The following is a 20,263-nucleotide window of genomic DNA, read 5'->3' on the forward strand; positions in this document are numbered from 1 at the left end:
AGAGAGCCCTTGAAGCACCGGGTTAAGGGGAGGGGGAGAGGGAGAATGTGGGAGTGCGTATCAACTGCCTCAGCGAGGTATGAATTTGGCGCCTGGCCGTCTGATTGGCCTATCTCCACCACCAATAGACTCGGGGCCAGCGCTGTGGCTCCGCAGAGGAGACCAATCAGCAAAAAGTTTCTTCCACCAGACTCACCAATAGCGAGGCGCGGCGGCGCTGTCCAATGAGCTGAGTGCTACTTTGGGGAAGGTAATAAGAGGGCCGGATGCCGAGCCTCTCGCCTCACTTCGCCGCAGAGCTCCGGTGGGCCGGGGACATCGCGCACAGAGGAGCGAGGAGCCATGTCTGGCCGTGGCAAGAGCGGCGGTAAGGCCCGGGCTAAGGCGAAGTCTCGCTCGTCCCGGGCAGGACTGCAGTTTCCGGTCGGGCGTGTTCACCGGCTGCTGCGGCGCGGGCACTACGCGGAGAGGGTGGGGGCCGGTGCGCCAGTGTACCTGGCGGCCGTGCTGGAGTACCTGACGGCCGAGATCCTGGAGCTGGCGGGCAACGCGGCGCGCGACAACAAGAAGACGCGCATTATCCCGCGACACCTGCAGCTCGCGGTGCGCAACGACGAGGAGCTGAACAAGCTGCTGGGCGGCGTCACCATCGCGCAGGGCGGCGTCCTGCCCAACATCCAGGCCGTGCTGCTGCCCAAGAAGACCGGCGGCGGCAGCGCGGGCCCCACCAAGGCCGGCAAGAAGGGCAGCGGGCAGCAGTCGCAGGAGTACTAGATCGGCCGAGCCCTCGGCACCACGCAAAGGCCCTTTTCAGGGCCACCCCCATTGCTCACCGGGAGAGCTGCGATCCGCGTGGGGAGGGGGCGTGTCGCGGTCCCGCCGTCGGGGCTGGAGGCGGGGCCGGGCCCCACCCCGTCCGCTGGCCGGCGCTGCGGAGCCGAGGAGCGCTGGCACCTGCCGCGGTCCCGGTCTGTGAAGCTGTGAACAGAGGAGCTGCTCCGTAAAGACTTACACTGACACCGGGGTGCTGCTTACCATTCTGCTGTATTTATCGCCTGTTACATTTACTGGTCGTTGCAGAAAATAAACAATGCTTCATTTCCAAAACGGTACCCTGATAAGGTGCTGCTTCAGTGTTTCCACAAGGCACTGGACCATGAGCCTTGCTGAGCAGATAGCTACATGGTAGGGAGTGCAAGAACCCACAATCACAGGAAGGGACTGGCACTAGCGAAGAAAGGCACAACAGCCTCATCTGGGCTTTCTCTCCTGCTCCCCATTAAGTGATTAGCATATATGAATGATGCTGACAAGCCTTGTAGTCTGGTGAATAAGGGACACACGACTGGGTGTCCACTCACTTCCCAATTAATTACTGCCCGACTGACAGATTTGCACCCAATAGTTGCAAACTTCACTTCCTACCTTAAGCCAGACCTATGAATATGGCACTTTACTTTACTGAGGAACCTGCTAAATAGCAGTCTTCCTCTGCAACACTGATTAGTGAACAGGACAAAAGAATGACTTCTGAAAGTACTTTAGTACTGTTGACACAGTATGGCACTCAAGTGCCATCACGACTGACTGATTATAATCTGTAACAAATCCCTTGTTCCTCATGGCAATAGGAGAACACTTACAGCTTATCTTTTAATCCTTTTTTTTAACCTTCCTAGCTACAAATATCATAAAAAAAAAAAAAATCAAATGGACACTTTGCAACTTAAGAGAAATGCAGAGGGCCAGAAACCCTGAACAGCATAAACAATTCAAGTTAGTTAACTTGGTATTTCAAGCTCTTGTGCCCACATGTCAGACGAGACCAGTGTCAGCATTTGAAGAAATCCCTTCCTCCAAAGGACAGCACAGCTGCCAAGACTTGCCATAGTTGTGGCAATTGTGCAGACCACACCACAGGTTTAGCGGGCATCGTTGAGCTGCCTTGCCACACTAAGGATATGCTTTGCTCCCTTGCTAAGAAGTAAATTAGCTAGTTCAACACCAAGGTTCTCTGCAGCTTCCTGGGCCTGACCAGGGACATTCTTGGCTGTGATGCCAACATGCTGCACATCGTCATTTGGTCCATCTTCATTCTGCAAATATAAATCAGCTCTGTAAGGCAGCAGGAAGGAATGGGCAAAGAATAGTTCAAGCCACATGAGAAACATGACAGCAGTGCACCGTCAGAGTTTCCAAAGAACCAGACCCAACATAACAGGCAGATTTCAAAAGGTCTGGTTTTGTCACGTGGCTTCAGCTTTGGGTCATGAGGTTTGGGTTTAAAGCCATCACCATGGTTCACATACCTGTTGGGGATAATTAACACTGGTCTGCATAGTCTCCTTCAGGCTATCAGATCCATCCAAACTGTAGACTGCTCCTGTCAAATACAGCTTGGAAAGACACACAGAAGGGATTAATACAGCCTTAACAAACAGAAAGCCAACCACCCTCTTAAAAAACCAAAATGCACAACATTCAAAGCTCAGCCCAGAGGGGAAGGCTTCTGTAGTGCAGTGGGGCCAGCAAGAATAGCCTAACAACACAACTGTAAGAAAAGTGATCCCTTTTAGGCAAGATGCAACTTCCCAAGGAAACGGCTGAACAGTTTTCTAGTTTCCCACCTCCTCAATCACACTCCCATTGTATAAAATGCTGATTTTTCTGGGGTCAGGAGCAAGGCTTTCAAATCTTAGGGTAATATAACCTTTAAAGAGGGCAGGGGGAATCTGGTACTTCTCGTAAGGTCCTTTTCTAGAAGACCGAGCTTCAATAACCAGGCCCATTCTCATACTCCTGCTTTGGACACAAACTCAGAAGGCTTGAGCCGGAGCCTCTCTGCTATAAGGGGCAGCTATAAAGATATCTGCCAGAGTTATCCTCAAGGTAGGACCAGGAAACATGCATGCACTGGAATCGGTTTTCAGAAATAATCCCAGATTAATACAAAGTACTCCTCACCTGGCCATCTTTCAACATGGTGCTGACGGCGACAGGGACACTGCATCCACCCTCCTAAAACAGAAAGCAGCTGACACTGAGGCTCCTACCTAACAGGTTCCAAGTAGAGGCCTCTGAAAAGTTCAGGCTGCACAAACCCCTGCCCATCACTCTACAGGCACTTCTCAGTTCAGCAGCACTCTCTACTTCGTAGCTTTAGGAAAGATTCCCCACAATGTCAACTAGCAGAGCAGTATTTACTGCCACAGGCAGAAGAGCCAGGATGCCCCACCTACCAAACGTTTCATAAAGGCTCTCTCAGCAATGCAGCATAGCACGGTGTCTGCATCATGCAGGACAGACACCATATCCAGGATCTCTTGGTCTTTGGCACGAACTTCTACTGCTAAGGCACCCTACCAGAAGAAAGGGAAACATGAAACACAATAATCATAGTAATTCCTCAACTTCACATCTCTCTGTGCGCTCAGCATTGGTCGTGAAACAGACTCAGAGGCCTGGATGCATTTTGCTAAGGGAGCGATATTCAGCCATTTACAGAAATAAATGACAAAACAATCCACTGGTTGCAGGGACATCCTATAGCAGCTGCTCTAAAAGGAAAATGAGAACTTCCTTTGGCCAAAGTGTTCAAGATCATGCTGTCACCTCAAGCCATTCTAAAGCCTCTCTCTGTTAGGGTACATATATAGAAACACCCACCCCAATGTCCCTTGTGACAAGAAACCCGGATAAATCCAAGCTTCCCGATGTTTTCTCAAGATAAAGATCAAGTGCTGAATGAGTAACAGTGACAAAACAATTCCTTCCTGAACTGCAAAAGCACTGTACTGCCACTGGCTTTCAATACCAGGTATGGCTTAAGACACAAGAGTCTTAACATACCTGTCCAACAGCATACAGACAATCTTCAGGGTTTAGGAGCTGGAAGAAAGCAAAATCCAAGTTAACTTGTGTCAGGTTTCAGCGAATTGAGCAGACCAGCAGACATGCTCAGCTTTGACGGGATGACCGTAAGGTCTGAGAGAAAACCAGGTGATGGTTCAGCACAGAATGGTATCTTCTGCTTTGCTGCTCCTCACCTGACCGATGCGATTCTCCCAGCCCATTCTCTTCAGCCCAGCAGCAGCCAGGATGATGGCACTGAAGTCTTCCCTCTCATCTAGCTTCTTTAAGCGGGTATTTAAATTCCCTCTCTGTAGAAGTGATTAAGCAAGCATAGAAACAGCAGGCAAATGCTGCTATCCCTACATAACATACACCAGAATGTGTTTACAGAATGTACAGAATCCGACAGCCTCCAAATGAGAATCAGAGCACCATCCTGGGAGAAGCATTACATATAGACAATCCTTTTTGCTAGATGAAGGCTGGCACCTTCTTTACAGGTTCATGAGGCAGAATGGCAACAGTGCACTATACATCCCTCACCAAGTAGGTTAGTGAAGGGCTGCCTTTGAGGAAGCAGTTTGCTCTTGTTGCTCACGTGGCATAAATCAGCCTTGAATCTAGATTTCATATAAAGGTCTAGATTCACATTTGCAGCTTTACCCAGCCCCCACATTTCTTTTTGCCAGGAAAGGATACAATATCCCTGAATTCTAACTGAGGGAACTTCTTTTTGAGCTGAGCTGCTCTGCGAAGTGAACTGGTTCCAATCACACTGCGGGGAAAATAAAATGCATGAAATCTAGAATACTCCTACACTCACCTCACCTCACACTCCCCTCCAGCTGAAAGAACTCTGAACTTTCAAGCCAACAAATGGTGATTTTTTTTTCCTTAATTAAAATGAAGATCCAAGAACCTGCCAATCATTTTTATCTCCTTAGAAAAAAGAAAACCACTCTGTGAGGTTTAGCATAAAGCCTGGGCGAAGCTAAGATGCAGGCAAGCCAATCCCAAGCAAATGATTTACAGGAGACGCTTCTGGAGGGCAGCCCCCAGCCACCATCACCGACCGCACCTGTCTTCCCTTCCTCTCCCCACTCACCTCTTTTCAGGAAGGAGGCTCAGTGTTTTCCCACAGTTTTTGGGATGAAAGACAACGGCATCAAGTGGGTTTTCCCTTCTGCAAAACAATACAAATACAGAATGGCTGACATCATTTAACAGAAGGCTGTTAAGCTTAACAGGTCTCTATCAGGCCCCAGAGGAACTGCCTCTAGCTCCAAAATAACCCACATATCATCAGAACAAAAGCAAGAATTTCCAGCAAACCTGCCAGCTACAGCACATGATCAGCTCTAGTGTTTCCACTGTTTCAGAGATTAATCAGAGGATGGTCAAGCTCTGAGCGCCTAAAAAGACCTACGCCATCCTTGTTTTGCTGCCACTACTGATGCTGTAAAATGCATGTTCATCAAAGAATAGAGCCTCACATCCACACTTACTTGCAGACAGCACCGATGGTAAAGCCAGGAGGAAGAGAAGTCGGCAGGTCCTTCAAGGAGTGAACCACGAGGTCAACTCTAAAAATAAGAGAACAGAATCACTGAACAGATGCCTGAGCTCACACCGTGCCTACCCAAGGCCTGCAGGACACCTACAGGAAAAGTGTGAATCCACTCTGGGAATTAATTTGGAGAAGAGGGGGTAAAGTCAGGATCCTACAGCCAGAATTCCTATAGAATTCCACTGTTACTCCAGAAAAGCCACTTCATTCTTTTCTCTCTCTCTTTTTCCACCTGTAAAATGAAGGCAATGTCTTCCTCCCAGCAGCGCTGCAAGACATATTATGACCACTGGGTCGAATGAGAATAAGAAAGACGCTGGAGATGTTCATGCGGAAAGAAACTCATCATACCAATATGCAACTAGTCCCTTGTCTGCTATTATGCTTTGAACCAGAAATAACAGCCAGCCATATCAAAGGCCATCATCTGCTCCATTACAGGCAAACAAACATCGTAAATGCTTGAGTGTCCAGTATTTTTTTCACTGGCTTTACCTGAAAGCACAGTATCATGTGCCTATGTCACAGATGTAGAGTATCATCTTTTGTTTTCAAACCTACTCTAGAGCATAAGCACCACTGAAACCTCCTTGGGATACTGAAAAAGAAAAAAAGACCAAAACAACCAAAAAAGTGCTCATGTCTCTGCTCCAGCAGGAGCCCAAACCAAGTGTTTTCTGTAGAAAGAAGTTATCCAGAAAGCAGCACAAAGTGCCCACATTTCCTGCATGTCTGGTGTGCTAAGATGTTACTGGATGTTAACACAGTAACACTAAATATGCTCTTTCTTGGCCAGAGGTAAGAGAACAGAAAGGAACTAGGATCACACACACAGCAAGCCAAAAGTGTCCAAATAAAGAGCACCAGAAACGCCAGAGGAGGATGAGAAAACAAGAAGCTCTTACTCATTTCTTTCAAGTGCATTTTCCAGCTCTTTGGTGAAGAGACTCTTCTCCCCAATCTACATATAAATGGAAGAAAAAGAATCACCATGGAAAGGTTGGCAAATATATTACCAACCACCATTACTTCTTGTGTAGAGCACAAAAGAAATCCATTACCTTGGAAAGTGCTGTATCCAGGATCTTGTCTCCGGTCGTTGACATGGCAACTGCTCAGAAAGAGCACAGGTAAAATGTGAGCTGTGTCAGAGCACCTAGGCCTAGACTGGAAATATCTATGCAACACACAACAAGCAGTAGTGTCACATGCTACTGCATGAACACGGACTTGAGGTAATATGAGAGCAGCTTGCTTGCTTCTGGAAACATGCTGCGCTCAGGAAAAGTGACACAGAGACTTCCTTCACTGTCCTCAAAACAAGAGTAAGGGGCAAGAGGGCAGGCTCCAATTGCTCTCACTGATCCCCTCAAGCCCCAGCCAGAAAAAACGTCCCTAAGGCACAGTGGGGTGCAGCCAGAACAATACCAGGTTCTCAAATGGAGCAACATTAGCACCATCTGCATGACATGCTCAGAGAGTATAACATACTCAGAGCTTCAACCACCAGGAGCTTATGAAATCCATCTTTCTCCCCCAGAAGAAACCAGCAGCAGCTGCTCAGCCATACAACACAACTGCAATCAGACGGCACTCTTAGATAAGCAGGATCAAATCCTCCTCCTCATGCCAGCACTGCACACACACCTCTTGCACACAAAGATAAGCGGCTGGCTCCTGCTGCCACCTACCCTGGGTCGGCATTCAAACTTACCAATCTCAAAGTGGAGCTCAGGATACAGCGCACGGAGCATCTCAACTATGCTGTCAGTCTGAATCCGGGCCAGCTGCAACGAAGCAGAAAGCAAAGCCCTGAGGAAGGAGCACATCATCCATCTAGTAGCTAGAGAGAACTTTCGCATTCTTCGATGGTCAGACACATATGACTACTACATGCTCCCAATCAAAAGCATTAGAAATCAGCAGCCCAAATAAAATCACTCGTATGTACAAACTCTTTAAAAAGCTACAGCTCAGGTCTGCACACAGAGCTAGCAACAGATCTTACAGCAGTAAGAACATACCCTTGCACGAGAACAGCAAGTCACTCAAATAAAAACAGAATAATCATTCCACACATGCAAGCAGCAGCAGACTCAAGCAACCAGAGGAGAGTTTCAGCTTTCTCCCACCGATGAGCTGTGTAGCCTGGGGCAATTAACTTTGATATCAGGACTGTACTTTCTTTATATGTAAAACGAGAAGAAGTTGCTGCTTCCCTCTGTAAAGTGCCACAAGAGCCTCAGGTTAGAAAAAGCAGCAGCACGCAGCACAGCTCTGTCCCTTCCCTCACATCTACTCCAAACACCTTCTTGAAAGTACGGAATTCTTCCTAGAACGCGCTCCCAGAACGCACAAGATTATCTCAGAACAAAGGTCTCAAGGACACTTATCTCCCTCCGCGGGCCTGCCTCTCCCTGTTGCACCCAGCTGGCAGGCGATACCCGCCTTCCCGCCCCTGTCCTTCGGGTGGCCTGAAGACAGCAGTCGTTGGGGGGTGTCAGGTTTGGGTGGGGGATTTCTCGCCTTCCAGGAAGAGCTGCACCAGCCCGGCAAGTACCCAGCAAGATCCCCGTTATCCCGGACGGGCACTCGCACCCTCGCCCTCCCTTACCTGCCCAAAGGCTGCGCTCTTCAGAGCCCCCCGCCACGCGGACTCCATAGAAAGCGTTTCCTCTCCGAGCTCCCAGAGAGGAACCAGAACGCGCGAGCGCTCCATCCCGCAGGGCTCTGCCCCCGGTAGAGGCGGGCGAGCCACCACCACCCATGGTGCCATCCACGTCCCCTGCGCCCCGGGCCACAGACGGGACACCCCCCGCGCCCGCCGCTGCCTACCTGGCTCCGGCGGGTACCCACGCGGACCGCTCTGCCGCACACGCCGTTCTCGCCCTGCGGCAACAACCGGGTCAGAGGCCGCTCCACCGCCTCCCGCCCGCCCCCCGCCGAGAGCGCGGCCCCGAGCACCCTGCCCCGACTTACGGCGGCCGAGACCGGCTCCGCCATGACACCGCCTCCCCTCTGGAACGCCCGCACCGCACGAGCCCGCCCTGCTGCGTCACGTCCGGCTCCACACGTGTCCACAACAGCCATGCCCTCGCCCCGCCTCGCAGTCGGAGCCCGGTCCCGTTGCAGTGTGGTTTATTGGGGGCCGTGTACAGATGCCCGGGGGTGCGCGAAGGGAGCCCGCAGGAGCCGCGCGCTCAGGTGCTGCGCTTGGTGTGCATGAGCAGGTCCCGCTGCAGCCCAGCCTCAAGCGTCGCCGCCTTTCCCGAGGGCAAGTCCGTGATGAGGGTCAGCTTGTTGAAGACGCCACGACCGAAGTAGTCGGCAACAACGGAGAAGCCATCATTGGAACACTTGAGCTGCCAGACACAAAGCAGCAGTATCAGCTAAAGCCTCCAGGCCTTTCCCCTTCACCTCCCTATTAGACACACAGCCCTCGCCACCCCTGGGCTACCCTACTAGTTCCATGCAAGTACTGCACAAGCACCTTCCTCTGCTTAAGTTTTCCACCTTGTTTCAATCCCACATTTGTGCCATGCACTGAAGAGGCAACTGACAATTCTCAAGAAAGTGAGTGCCTCTGCTGCTTCAGTTTCCACTCATGTGAACATATTCTAGCTAAGGCCCCATTCCCAACTTCAGCACTTCACCATTGGAAAACACAACACAGACACAACACTTTTGGGGTACCCCAACTGCCCTGCCCTAGCCCTGTTCCAATGTAACTGGCTCAACTCTTTTACCTTTCTCCTTCCATTTGTTCTATACAGCCAGAAGTTGTATAGAACAAATGTCACACTGACCGATGGCTCTCCAGGTTGGAAAAGACCCTTAAGATCATAGAGTCAACTGACCTGTTTCAAGGCCAGCTGAGAACAGTTTCTCTTTCACCTCTGGAGAGCATCAAGGACTCTTCATGCCCTGCGCATAATGCAGTCATCCTAGGGCCCAATGCCTTGTTATATGCTGTCGACACAACCTCGTCCATAAAATGCTTTCAGCTTCACCCTACTCTACCAGCCTCTAGAGATCCATAAATTAGATCTGTAAATCTAAACCCTATTTATTCAAACTTGGTAAAACAGGCAATGTTACCCTACCTGATGCTGAAACTGGTCATGCAGATCCCGCTTCTGCTCCTGGGCTCGGATCATGTCCATCACTTTGCGATTTTCTGGCATGCACGTAGGACATTCCGAATCGCTCTCGGAGTAGCTTTCGAAGCAATGCTGGTGGAAGGAATGACCACACAGGAAGTGGACTGAAGGCAGCTCCAGGGCACTGGTACAAATGCTACACTTCGTCTTCTGAAAGATCTTGGGCCTGTGAGAGTGAGAGGAGGCATAAGGGTGAGAAAGACAAAGTGTGTTTTTTTCTTAATAAAAGGACAGTTCTGTCCTATGTAAGGTGAGAGCACATGGTACTGCACCTTGCTTTTAGCTCTTCGATCTCCTGGCGGATCCTTGTAGTTTCTTCTCGGTATTTGTGAATTCTCTGCTCATCCTGCTCTATCTGGCGGCTCTGCTTCTGCAGCTTGTTGACAAGATAATCCTTAATCACGGACAGTGTGGCTGTGGAGTTATGAGCCAGCGTCTGCACAACTGAGAGCAATCGAGAAGTTAAACACAAGCAAAAAACCCCACAACCACATTAATCATACCTGGCTTTTCTGTAGAAGGCCACTTCTACAGGCACAGGCAGTCAGCATTCTCAACGACTCAGGGAGCTCATTTAAAGAGCTGACTGCAATTTGACTTCTTTCAGAAATGGGTAACTGGGAGCATGTTTGCATAGCTCAGACCAAAAGGGGCAAAGCAAGGATCTAGTATACTGGATTCCATTCCACTTTCTCCACCAAGGAACAGCAGGAGTTTCAGCAAGCCCTCCACCTCCCCACGCTGCCAGAACAGAAATCAGGTACAAACATCTCTATGACTGACACCACAGATTGTTTCTCCTAACTAGGGAGCTGTGACTGGCACAGCTTTTCCCTGTAGAGCAGGTTATTACTTCAAATGGTGGGCTCAAACTGTAGATACTTCTCCCAGATTTCTAATCTCCAGGGAATGCTATAAGCTAGTTTGGGGTTTCTTTGGTGGGGGAAGGTTGGGTGCCACATGTCATTACTACCAAGCAGCGGAGGCATGAGATTCTTGTTCTCAATGTGTTTCAGCACTGCAGCAATATACTCTTTGCAGTCCTCCTCCTTCCGTGCAAAGTAGCCGAGAGCCTGTTCCCAGAGACAAGCCTCTTGGTCTCCATACAACTCGCACACCTCGATCACCTTCTTGTACTGCTCATTCTGCATGTGGTAGTGCATGATCTGTTGGAAACTATGAGAGAAAGTATCTTGAGATACTAAAGAGGTCATTACCATTGTATTGTAAGACAGGCAGGTTTATGGCTCAGAAATTCCCATGCAGGGGAGTGGGTGGAGGGACAGGACTCTACAGACAAGAGCAACACTCACAGTTTGCCCTGCTCATAGAGGTAGAGGACACCATCCTTGAAATTGTGCATCTGACATAAGACCAAGGCCTTATCAAAGACTGTTTTGAACCTTTCACTCTTCAGGAGGGTGAGGGCTTCATTGTGCAGCTTCTCCTTGATCTATAGAGAAGGGGGAGAAGTTGTGGAGAGCAACGGGTGCACAGAGAACATTTTGCAATAAGACCTGAGAAGAATCTGCAGCTCTTTCAAAGACGATAGTTTTGCTGTTTGCCCTCTATCCCTTTTAAGCAGGACATGATTTCTTTCACCCAACAGCCAGCATCCTCAGAGATCTAGGCAAGCAAAGAGAGCTACTTCTGTGGGAGAGGCATCTGCCCACAGAGGTTGTATTGTCTGGAATCTGTTCTTAAATGAGATTCATACAAAACAAGCTCAGCCTCACTGAAAGGAGTGTTCTCCCAGCAAGCAGGCTGCTTTCCCATTCACATCCCATTTGTCCAGCACAACATTATGTCTTGTTATCAATGCCCACGTGGGAAGGTTACGGGTCGGCAGGAACACAAATAGGATTCAAAGACACCAAATCTCCCTCTCAAAATACAAAAGCTGGCGGAGCTCAAACCTGCTCATCTTGTTCATGTGCCCAGTTCTGGAGTCGAAGTTCCAGTAAAGTGTCGTAGACACCCTGTGGAGAGTCAGCCTGCACCTCAGTCATGTGCTCCAGAAAAGCCTTCAGTTCTCGAGAGTTGTTTGCAAAGACCGGAATGAATTCCTCCGAATTAGCCTGTAACACAGCCAGAACAAGTCACGCTCTGAGCTCAGCCTCAGCCAGATGGGTGCTTCTTCCCTGCTATGTGGAGCACCCATTCCCAGACCCTGCAGTGCAACAGATACAGCATGGCACAGGAATCATTTCTGAGCAATAGTTTCCAAGTGGTCTCTGGTCTCTGTAACTACTGGTACACCAGGACAGGGCCTCTCATAGAACAGTTTGGGTTGGAAAGGACCTTCAAAGGTCATCTAGTCCAACCTCCTTGCAGTGAGTAGGGCCATCTTCAACTAGATCAGGTTGCTCAAAGCCCCACTCAACCTGACCTTGCATGTTTCCAGAGATGGGGCATCTACCACCTCTCCAGGCCACACGTTCCAGTGTTTCACCACCCTCAGTGTAAAACATTTCCTCATATACAACTAGTCTAAATCTACCCTCTTTTACTTAAAAACCATTACCTCTCAAACTATTCCAAGAGGCCCTGCTAAAAAGTTTGCCTCCATCTTTCTTAAAAGCCCCCTTTAGGCACCAGAAGCTGTTCTAAGGTCTCCTGGGAGGCTTCTCTTCTCCAGGCTGAACAAGCCCAGCTCTCTCAGCCTGTTCTTCTGGAAGAGGGGCTTCAGCCCTCTGATCATTTTTGTGGTGTCCTCTGGACCTGCTCAACAGGTCCACGTCTTCTCTGTGCTGAGGGCTCTGGAGCTGGACACAGTGCTTCAGGTGGGGGTTTCACAACAGTGGAGTATATTGGGGTGCATTTCTCATTATACCTAAAGCATCAGGCCTGCACCACAAAGCACACAGGAGCGCTCACTTGTTGAGAAGCTACTACTCGAGAGCAATAACTCCCAGTCAGCATGAACTGTACCTTTCTTCCTTCCAGCATCCCAGGGCCTTCGCTGTCTCCCAGTGGCCGGTAATCAGTGCAAAGGACCTTCAGCAATTCTGTGGTCTTGTTAGGGACCTGGTGCATCAGGGTTTTTCCATACCGCTTCATGTTGCTCTCTGCCTGATCAAAAGGCAGTTTCCCAATGTAGCACAGAGCTTCTTCATAGTTCTGTGGAAGGAGGCAGCCAGCAAAATCACTGTGTGACGTTAACCTCTGCTCTCCGCTTTGAGGTCAGGACAGAAAGCATTTAAGACGTGCTGCAAGTACACCACAGACACAGTTTGCTCCAAATTACCACCTAGTTCACTATTCCTGCTTGTTTTCCTCCTCAGGGAGGAAGACTGGCTGTAGCCCAGTGGGAAGACTGTGCGATTTAGATCAATCTCTAATGACCCTCTCTTCTCTTAAAGGCCACTGTAAAAAGCCACATCTGAAACAGAAAGAAAAAGACCCTCTGACTTTCACCCCTGGTCTACAGCATATGCTAAAGCGGAAAGCCAACAAGCAGGCGGCGGCAACAGGCATTCAATCAATCAGCGCAATGGGATTCTCAATAAAGAGGAGACTATAGAAGTGGGAATCTCCCCTGTAGAGAACATGGGAGCAATACCATCCCCTCACCTTGATATCCTCTAGCTGGATTTTGAGGTACCATTCATGATGCATGTGCTTCTCTGCCAGGTACACCGCGTGGGAGTAGTAACCTGCCTGACGAAGCACTTTGATTGCTGTTTCAACATCAAAGCGGACCTCACTCTCGCTCGTCTACAAGAACAAAAGCAGAAAAACGGTCCCTCAGCAACATTGCCATGGTCCACAAGCAGCAATTGTTTATGTAAGAGGAGGAAAGCCAGAGCAGGGACAGCTTAGTACCTCTCGTGCAAGGGAAAGGTCATACATGCAGAAAAGAAGTAGCTTAACCACCTCTCAGCAGCTTGCCAATCACATTGGCAACGGCCAGCACGCTTCAGACTCAGGTGGCAAGCCAGCCACGCCACAAACATGACCAAGAGGTTGGAAATAAAGGAGCAAAGACAGGGGTACCAAAGGAGAAATCCATTCTTCACTCTCTCAACAGACCCACAGGAGCCAATTCACATTGTCACTGCTACCCCTTTTCAATTATGATGACAACATCACAACTTTGCACAATTCCACCTTCCTCCTGATACCTTGATGAACTCTTCCAGTTTGGAGCTGTCTTTGAGCTTGGTGTAGCAATTCAGCAGCAGCGTAGTATGGTCTGCATTGGCCAGGGACTGCAGGTGGAGTGTCTGCAGGTAAGCGGTGAGGTTGTGGATACGCTGAGCATCCAGGAATTTCCGAATAACATAAGATGGTTCCAACTTCCCTATAGTTCTGGGAGGGGAAGAGTCACCTTACAAGAGACTGTATACCCAGGAAGTCAAAATAAACAGAGAAATTAACTACAAAGAATGCAGAAGCCTTAACTTCAGCAGGCGCTAACCCTCTACTTGGAACCACTCAGCTACGTATCAGAAGTAACAACTAGTCATGGCGTAACACCACCCATCTGCATGCACAGTGAGACAGCCAACTCTCTACAAAGGCAACAACTGGGATGATTTCATTTGGTTTGATTCCTGGGCCAAAACAGAAATCGAGGCCTCTGTAGCTCCTACCTGTACTACAGAGTCATGGCTCCACAGGACTCTACTTTGCTCTCGTGAGACTTCACTTGGAGTATTGTGTACAGTTCTGGTGTCCTCAACATAAAAAGGACATGGAACTGTTGGAACAAGTGCAGAGGAGGGCCACAAGGATGATCAGGGGATTGGAGCACCTCCCATATGAAAACAGGCTGAGAAAGTTGGGGCTGTTCAGCCTGGAGAAGAGAAGACTGCGTGGAGACCTCATAGCAGCCTTTCAGTATCTGAAGGGGGCCTACAGGGATGCTGGGGATGGACTCTTCATCAGGGACTGTACTGACAGGACAAGGGGTAACGAGTTCAAACTTAAATAGGGGAAGTTTAAATGAATATAAGGAAGAAATTCTTTAAAGTGAGGGTGGTGAGGCACTGGAATGGGTTGCCCAGGGAGGCTGTAAATGCTTGGTGGTGTTCAAGGCCAGGTTGGATGAGGCCTTGGGTGGCATGGTTTAGCGTGAGGTGTCCCTGCCCATGGCAGGGCGGTTGGAACTGGATGATCTTAAGGTCCTTTCCAACCCTAACTATTCAATGATTCTATGACCCCCGCTCACCGGATATACTGCTGGATGGCCCCGTCGTGGTTCCCCTTGTTATACAGATGATCACCATACTGCCGGAAAATCTCTGACAAGCCATCGCTGTCCAAGTGGTGGCTCTTGGCCAAGTTAATGGCCATTTCAAATAAGTTCTTTCTGAACAGCATCTGTTAAATTCACAGGAAGAGCAGTATTAGGGAAATACTACCCTGGACAGTCTTGCAGACGTGAGGCAGAGACTAATAACAAAACAGATTTAACATGCCTCAAGTTTGGTTTGCGTATCCTTCTCCTGCAGCACATGAATCTTCCCATCTCTGGTCAGTACATACAGAGAACCCCACTCTGCTAAAACATCCACTATATCATCAAAGATCGAGCTGTATGCAATGAATTTGTTGCACAAGTCATAGATATTCAAGACTTGTTTGTCTGAATTCTGTGCCTCATTTCCAGCAAACTCTGACCTGGAAAAAGCAGAAGAAAGTTTCAGAAAACATGGAACTTCAAGTTACTTCAGTAACTACAATTCTTGTTACCTTTGCAAACTTGGAGTGTCCAGAGAGCAAGACAGCAGGGGTTCACTTGGGTGATTAAGCTAAGCAGACCCAGAGGCAAGACAAAACCTATTCATACACAAATTCTATCTGTGCGTTACACTGAGAAATTCATGGGACTGGAAAAAAAACCCAAGCCCCACTTGCTCACTAGCATGATGAACTGTGCTACTCCCACACCAGAAGCTAATTGATATATGGGTCCAGATTAACCTTAACAACCTCTGACAAAGTTGCTGTTGGCCATCAGGAGGGAGGTTTCACAGGGAAGAAGGAAAAAAGAGGGAAAGTGGGAAGCTGCAAGAGCAAAAAGAACTCATCTGTTCTGAGGAGCCCTACTTTGGAGAAGTCTTTCGGTCCTTGGAGACAATGATGAGGTAGCCCCGATACCAGTGAACAATCAGCTTTTGTCCCTCAAAGGCAAAGCAGGGGCCACGCTCGTCTGGCTGATACAGGTACACACATTCATTTCCTGCCACTATGAACTGGAGGTCCTGGGATGGGTCGCTGAGAGATGAGCAGCGCAGTCCACAACCGTGAGTGTCAAGCTCCAGGTGAGGATAGTCTTTTGCTGAAAGCATGTAAGACTACAGAGGAAACACAATTTTTGGGGGATTGCTCCACACTAGACTCTGAAGCCAGAATCTCTTTTTTTTTTCAGTTAAATTCCCACCTGAGTGTTCTCTGTGGTAACCACAAATAGATGTGTTGTTTTGCCAGACTGCCGGAAAGCAAGGCCAGTAACCGGGTAACTGCCTTCATGTAGGATCTGGGTCTTACTATGTCGGTCTCGGGTGATGTCTCCTTTTGTGAGTACAACGCTCCCATCTGCAAAACCTGGTGAAGGGGACAGACTAAACTGTTACATGGCACAACTGAAATACCATCCAGCCTGAGTTAGGGCAGTTCCATTCAGCAACAACAGGCTGCTCACCGGCAAGGTATTAAGTTTCCCTTGCTTATTTGAAACATACTGTACATTGTAACAAGACTAGAGGGAGATTTCCTCAGAGCGAGTAAACCAGTCTGCTGACAGCCCCAGTCCTACTACAAAGTAACAATTAAAACCAAAGAGGGAAATGTTCCTTTTCTCATTTAAACAAAGGTTTCTGTATAGGGCTTGGGGTATCGCAAACCCTGTGGTTGTTTCTTCCTGTACTACAACAAAAGCTACATTTAGTATAAGTTCAATAAACATGTCACCTTAGTGACTGGCACGGAAAGATGGCATCAACTGAAAATACGGGGTTCCCTTTTAACTACAAAAGTTATTCCTGTCATATGTACAGACTCAGGCTGACATTGGGTATTTGTCCTCTCCAGCCCTCTAACAGCACAAGACAGGCTGTCTCTTTGCAAGAGTAACATAGAAATGGAGGGAGAAGAACAACCAGCAAGATATTCTATGCTGGTTTTTGTGCAGCCCATTCATTTTATCTGAAAAAGGATCATAACGCTTTTGTTAAACTAATTCAGTTTTACTTACCAATTGCCATGAAATTAAGATTCTCGTGGACAGTGAGGCAGGATACAACTGTGGGCTTGTTACCTGGTATTGCTGGAAAAATTCGTGTGCAAAGAGGATTGCCACCATCTCGCTTCTCCAGGTTCCAGACCTTAACCTACAAACGACGATATGTTGGCATAAGCAAATATGAGGTATTAGGAGGCCAAAACTTAGCATCAAATATAACAGTGCTCACAGCGAGCAAGGTGCTTGAGGTTAGAAGAGTCAATCAAGACAACTGCAGTAGCCTTAAGAAAGACACACAATACAAAAGCATTTTCGCCTCTTTGCCATTTGACTTACCAAGGGGTTAATGCCCTCTTCATCCTCACCCACAGAAACCAGGATACTGTGCTGCTTCAGCTGGTACAGATGTGTTACCCGTAGCTTGTAAGCTTGGAAACTACTGAGTTGAAGGGAGCGAGGCAAAAACCAGATCTGACCTTCCATATGTAGCTAGCAGTTAAGGCACACAAAGGGGAAAAAATCCCAAACCCCACGACTCTGATTACACTAGAACCAAACCCTGAAAGCTGGCTTCTCACTGACCTCTGCCAGGGCTGCAGCGAACACGCTCTGCAGAGCAGCTGCGAGCAGCACCTCACCCAGCACCAATGCGCTGAACGGGCAAAGGACCCGAGCCAGACAGCGCCGGGGACCCGGCCGAGGCCCGGCCCTCCCACTCCAGGGCCAAACGTCCTGCCCCGGCCCCGCGCAGGATATCCCCGAACACGAGGCTCCCCCTGCCCGAGTCACAGACTGCGATGCCCGGGGGCAGCGCGAAGGGTCTCCCTGCGGCCCCGTCCAGCCCCGGCGGCTCCTTCACCGTCTCTCTGTCGAAGAACACGAAGCGGCGCCACTGCAAGTAGGCGGCCATGTTGGCGGCGGACCGAACCCCCAGCGCCTCACGTGACGGTCTTCCCCGGCCCCTTCAGGTCACGAGGCAGAGAGCATTGCATCGCGCATGCGCCGAAGGCGATCGGCGGAGCTGGGTCTTGGTATGGGCGGGTGGCCTCGCTGCAGCACAGATAAAAGAACTCCTCAGCACCGCAGGACACGCTCCTAAACCTGGCTAAAAGCGCTTAACTTTGTGCTGGCCTTTCACGGGGGTGGGTTTCGGGGGCTCACCTCGACTCTGGTGGATGAGGTTTGTAAAAGAGCAGGTGAAACCAACTCCCCACACTAGCTCCTAAACACCCGCAACACTCATGGTCCTGCACCATGGGTTTCTTTCCAGTCTCGTTTTAATTCCATTCTCTTTTCTTCCCTGACCCGTGGGGAAGAGAAAATAGCTCCAGCCAAGACCAGAAGTCACTGTGGCCAGAAAGCCCATCCCATCTCACACCCTCTGATTGTGAGAGAGAAACTTACCCACACTGACTCCTCGCCTAGAGGCTTCTCCCCAAAGCTCGCTCCAAGCATCAACACATATCAGGCTTCGGTACAAAGAGGTCACACACTTTTTTCTCAGTGCAGTTAAAAGAGAAGACAAGACCAAAACAAGAGTTCCAGGGAGTGTTTATTGAGTTTAATCAACAAAATCAGGATTTTACCATTCATCATTTCCACACTGGGAACTCACAAAGCTCCCCACGAGGCAGTGCTGCAGCTCACATACAGCCAGAAAGAACATCCTCAACAAAATCCTCCACTGGAGAGTTTGCCAATTACCAATTGAACAGAAAGCCAATTTTCCCCTCCCTCCCCTGAACATTTTCAAGGACGACTCCATAGTGTTTGCTGATTAACAGTAAGAATGACCCAACCTCTTGACCAGGGACCGGTGGACTACGATATTCCACCTGAACGGCAAATAATTTCTTCGCTTGAAATAAAAGTTCCAGTTTCTTTCAATAAAGGGAACAGTGACTATTTTCTTCTCCTGACACCCCCTCCCCGTAATCATCGGTTAAAATACAGCAATGCTGTATCTTAATAAGCCCATCCCTCCCCCCCCCCCTTATCCTCCCCAAACTTGTCTACAACAAAATTTAACAATGCTTCCATGTAGGGACACTTTAGCAACACAACAGTGACCCAAGCACAAGTTGTCTGATAACCTGATAAAGCCTCAGACTGAGGCTGGTCAGATGCACACTCTCTGGTCCAGAAACCTGGTTTACAACAAAGATCAAGTGTGATTCACAAAAGATGGACCCAAAGTTCACAGCAACCGGAAAACTCCCCACACGGACTGCTGCTGCCCAAACTTGACCATGGCAGCCACACCACTGGAGTTCCTGGGAACAAAACGTACTTTGTCCTCAGCAAACAGCAGCTGCTCGGCCCCAGTGGCACTGCAGAGCTGAGCACTGGGAGAATCACCACAATGGCAGCCTGGGGGAAATGGCATGGCCCCTCCGTGACTTTCTACAACAGCCAAATGCTCAGGTTTGTGTCCCATGGATCAAAACCAACAAACCCAGCCAGACAAGTGCGTTTTTAAAGAAGCATTTTTAAATCCTTGGAGCAGACATCTCTCCCCCATCCCAAGTAAAAATAAAGAACATCAGAATGAGATGATTTGATACCAACACATACCCAACATGAACTCATGTTGAGCTTCCCTGTTCTTACCCACATCTAAAGTCACAGAGGACAAAGGAAAGATGCTCCCATCTCATTCTGGAAATTGAAACGTGTATTTGAGACCGACCCCCCCCCCCCCCCCCCCAGGGACAAGTCCGCTAGCAACTGCGGTGCTCTCCTGACAGTGCAAACCCAGACAGCAGCCGCTGTTTCTCCCCAGGAAGCTGCTGACGATGCGCATCACCCCCTGCATGGCTGCCTCACCCAGCGGCAAAGCTCCATTTCAGCATTCACAGAGCAAGCGTTTGGACTTCTAAGGGGAAAAGTGCAGAACCCGTCAGATTCGCATCCACGTCAGCTTTGTGAGAGAAACTGTCTGACCTGGGGCTCATCGCTGTGGGGTCCAACTAACGCAGAAATGTAAAGGCCGGTACGTGACCAGCAAAAACAGCTCGCCTGCGAGTAAATCTCAGGAGGGCAAGATTCAGCTCCTCACTCGTGGGCAGGGGGACAAAACAGTAACCAAAAACCAAAAAAAAAAAAAGCAACCCCCCATGCCCCCCCAAAAAAAACAGAAAACAAAACAAAAAAAAAAGCTAGGATTATCCTAGTCCTTTGGAGCATCTTTCCATCTGCAAGATCACATCTGTTAGAGATGGCCTACTAGCACAATAGATAGGCTGCTTCTTTCATGACCAGAAGCCACCTAAATACGGTGCCCCCGACAGTTTCGCTAAGTGCCAATCCTCACCGAGAGGCATTGAAGTTTAAAGTAATACTTTCAGAAGTTCTGTGATTCCAGAGGGACCAGCAACGCATGGCACCAGGCTAACCTACCACAAATCCACAGAGCACACACGTCTGACTCGACATTGCTATCCTGTTCTTGTTACATGTGCGTGCCCTGGCAAGATACACAACTTGTATTTACAG

The 20,263-nt window shown here is 49.1% G+C and overlaps 3 protein-coding genes across 7 annotated transcripts; 1 reads left to right on the top strand and 2 right to left on the bottom strand.

Moving 5' to 3' along the window:
- Nucleotides 1-342: 342 nt before the first annotated feature.
- H2AX (H2A.X variant histone) lies at nt 343-784 on the top strand (the record flags this gene model as incomplete). Its single annotated transcript, XM_080631762.1, has 1 exon — nt 343-784. The coding sequence occupies one exon, from the start codon at nt 343-345 to the stop codon at nt 772-774; it is 432 nt and encodes a 143-aa protein (XP_080487888.1). The 3' UTR covers nt 775-784.
- Nucleotides 785-885: 101 nt separating this feature from the next.
- HMBS (hydroxymethylbilane synthase) lies at nt 886-8,534 on the bottom strand (the record flags this gene model as incomplete). 5 transcript variants are annotated; one of them, XM_080631757.1, is made up of 15 exons in its annotated part: nt 886-978; nt 1,887-2,096; nt 2,310-2,396; nt 2,965-3,018; nt 3,240-3,359; nt 3,850-3,888; nt 4,047-4,160; nt 4,552-4,627; nt 4,958-5,035; nt 5,358-5,435; nt 6,325-6,380; nt 6,481-6,530; nt 7,134-7,206; nt 8,255-8,308; nt 8,399-8,534. In XM_080631757.1, 14 exons carry the CDS (start codon nt 8,507-8,509, stop codon nt 1,923-1,925), a joined length of 1,164 nt encoding a protein of 387 aa, XP_080487883.1. In that variant the 3' UTR covers nt 886-978; nt 1,887-1,922. The 5 variants fall into 5 exon arrangements, with proteins under 5 accessions (XP_080487883.1, XP_080487882.1, XP_080487885.1 ...); XM_080631756.1 differs by lacking the exon at nt 886-978 and having other exon boundaries at nt 1,026-2,096; XM_080631759.1 differs by lacking the exons at nt 886-978; nt 8,255-8,308 and having other exon boundaries at nt 1,026-2,096; nt 8,399-8,527.
- Nucleotides 8,535-8,619: 85 nt separating this feature from the next.
- Nucleotides 8,620-18,735, bottom strand: VPS11 (VPS11 core subunit of CORVET and HOPS complexes; the record flags this gene model as incomplete). Its single annotated transcript, XM_080631747.1, has 17 exons — nt 18,173-18,735; nt 17,521-17,818; nt 17,105-17,249; nt 16,781-16,916; nt 15,968-16,131; nt 15,634-15,881; nt 15,003-15,204; nt 14,753-14,904; nt 13,704-13,890; nt 13,153-13,296; nt 12,511-12,699; nt 11,496-11,657; nt 10,893-11,032; nt 10,553-10,755; nt 9,852-10,023; nt 9,523-9,745; nt 8,620-8,781 (listed from the first exon to the last, which is right to left on the bottom strand). Exons 2-17 carry the CDS (start codon nt 17,676-17,678, stop codon nt 8,620-8,622), a joined length of 2,787 nt encoding a protein of 928 aa, XP_080487873.1. The 5' UTR covers nt 17,679-17,818; nt 18,173-18,735.
- Between the last annotated feature and the right edge of the window lie 1,528 nt (nt 18,736-20,263).

Source organism: Psittacula echo (genome assembly GCF_963264785.1).
Source record: "Psittacula echo genome assembly, chromosome: 18".
Classification (NCBI taxonomy): domain Eukaryota; kingdom Metazoa; phylum Chordata; class Aves; order Psittaciformes; family Psittacidae; genus Psittacula; species Psittacula echo.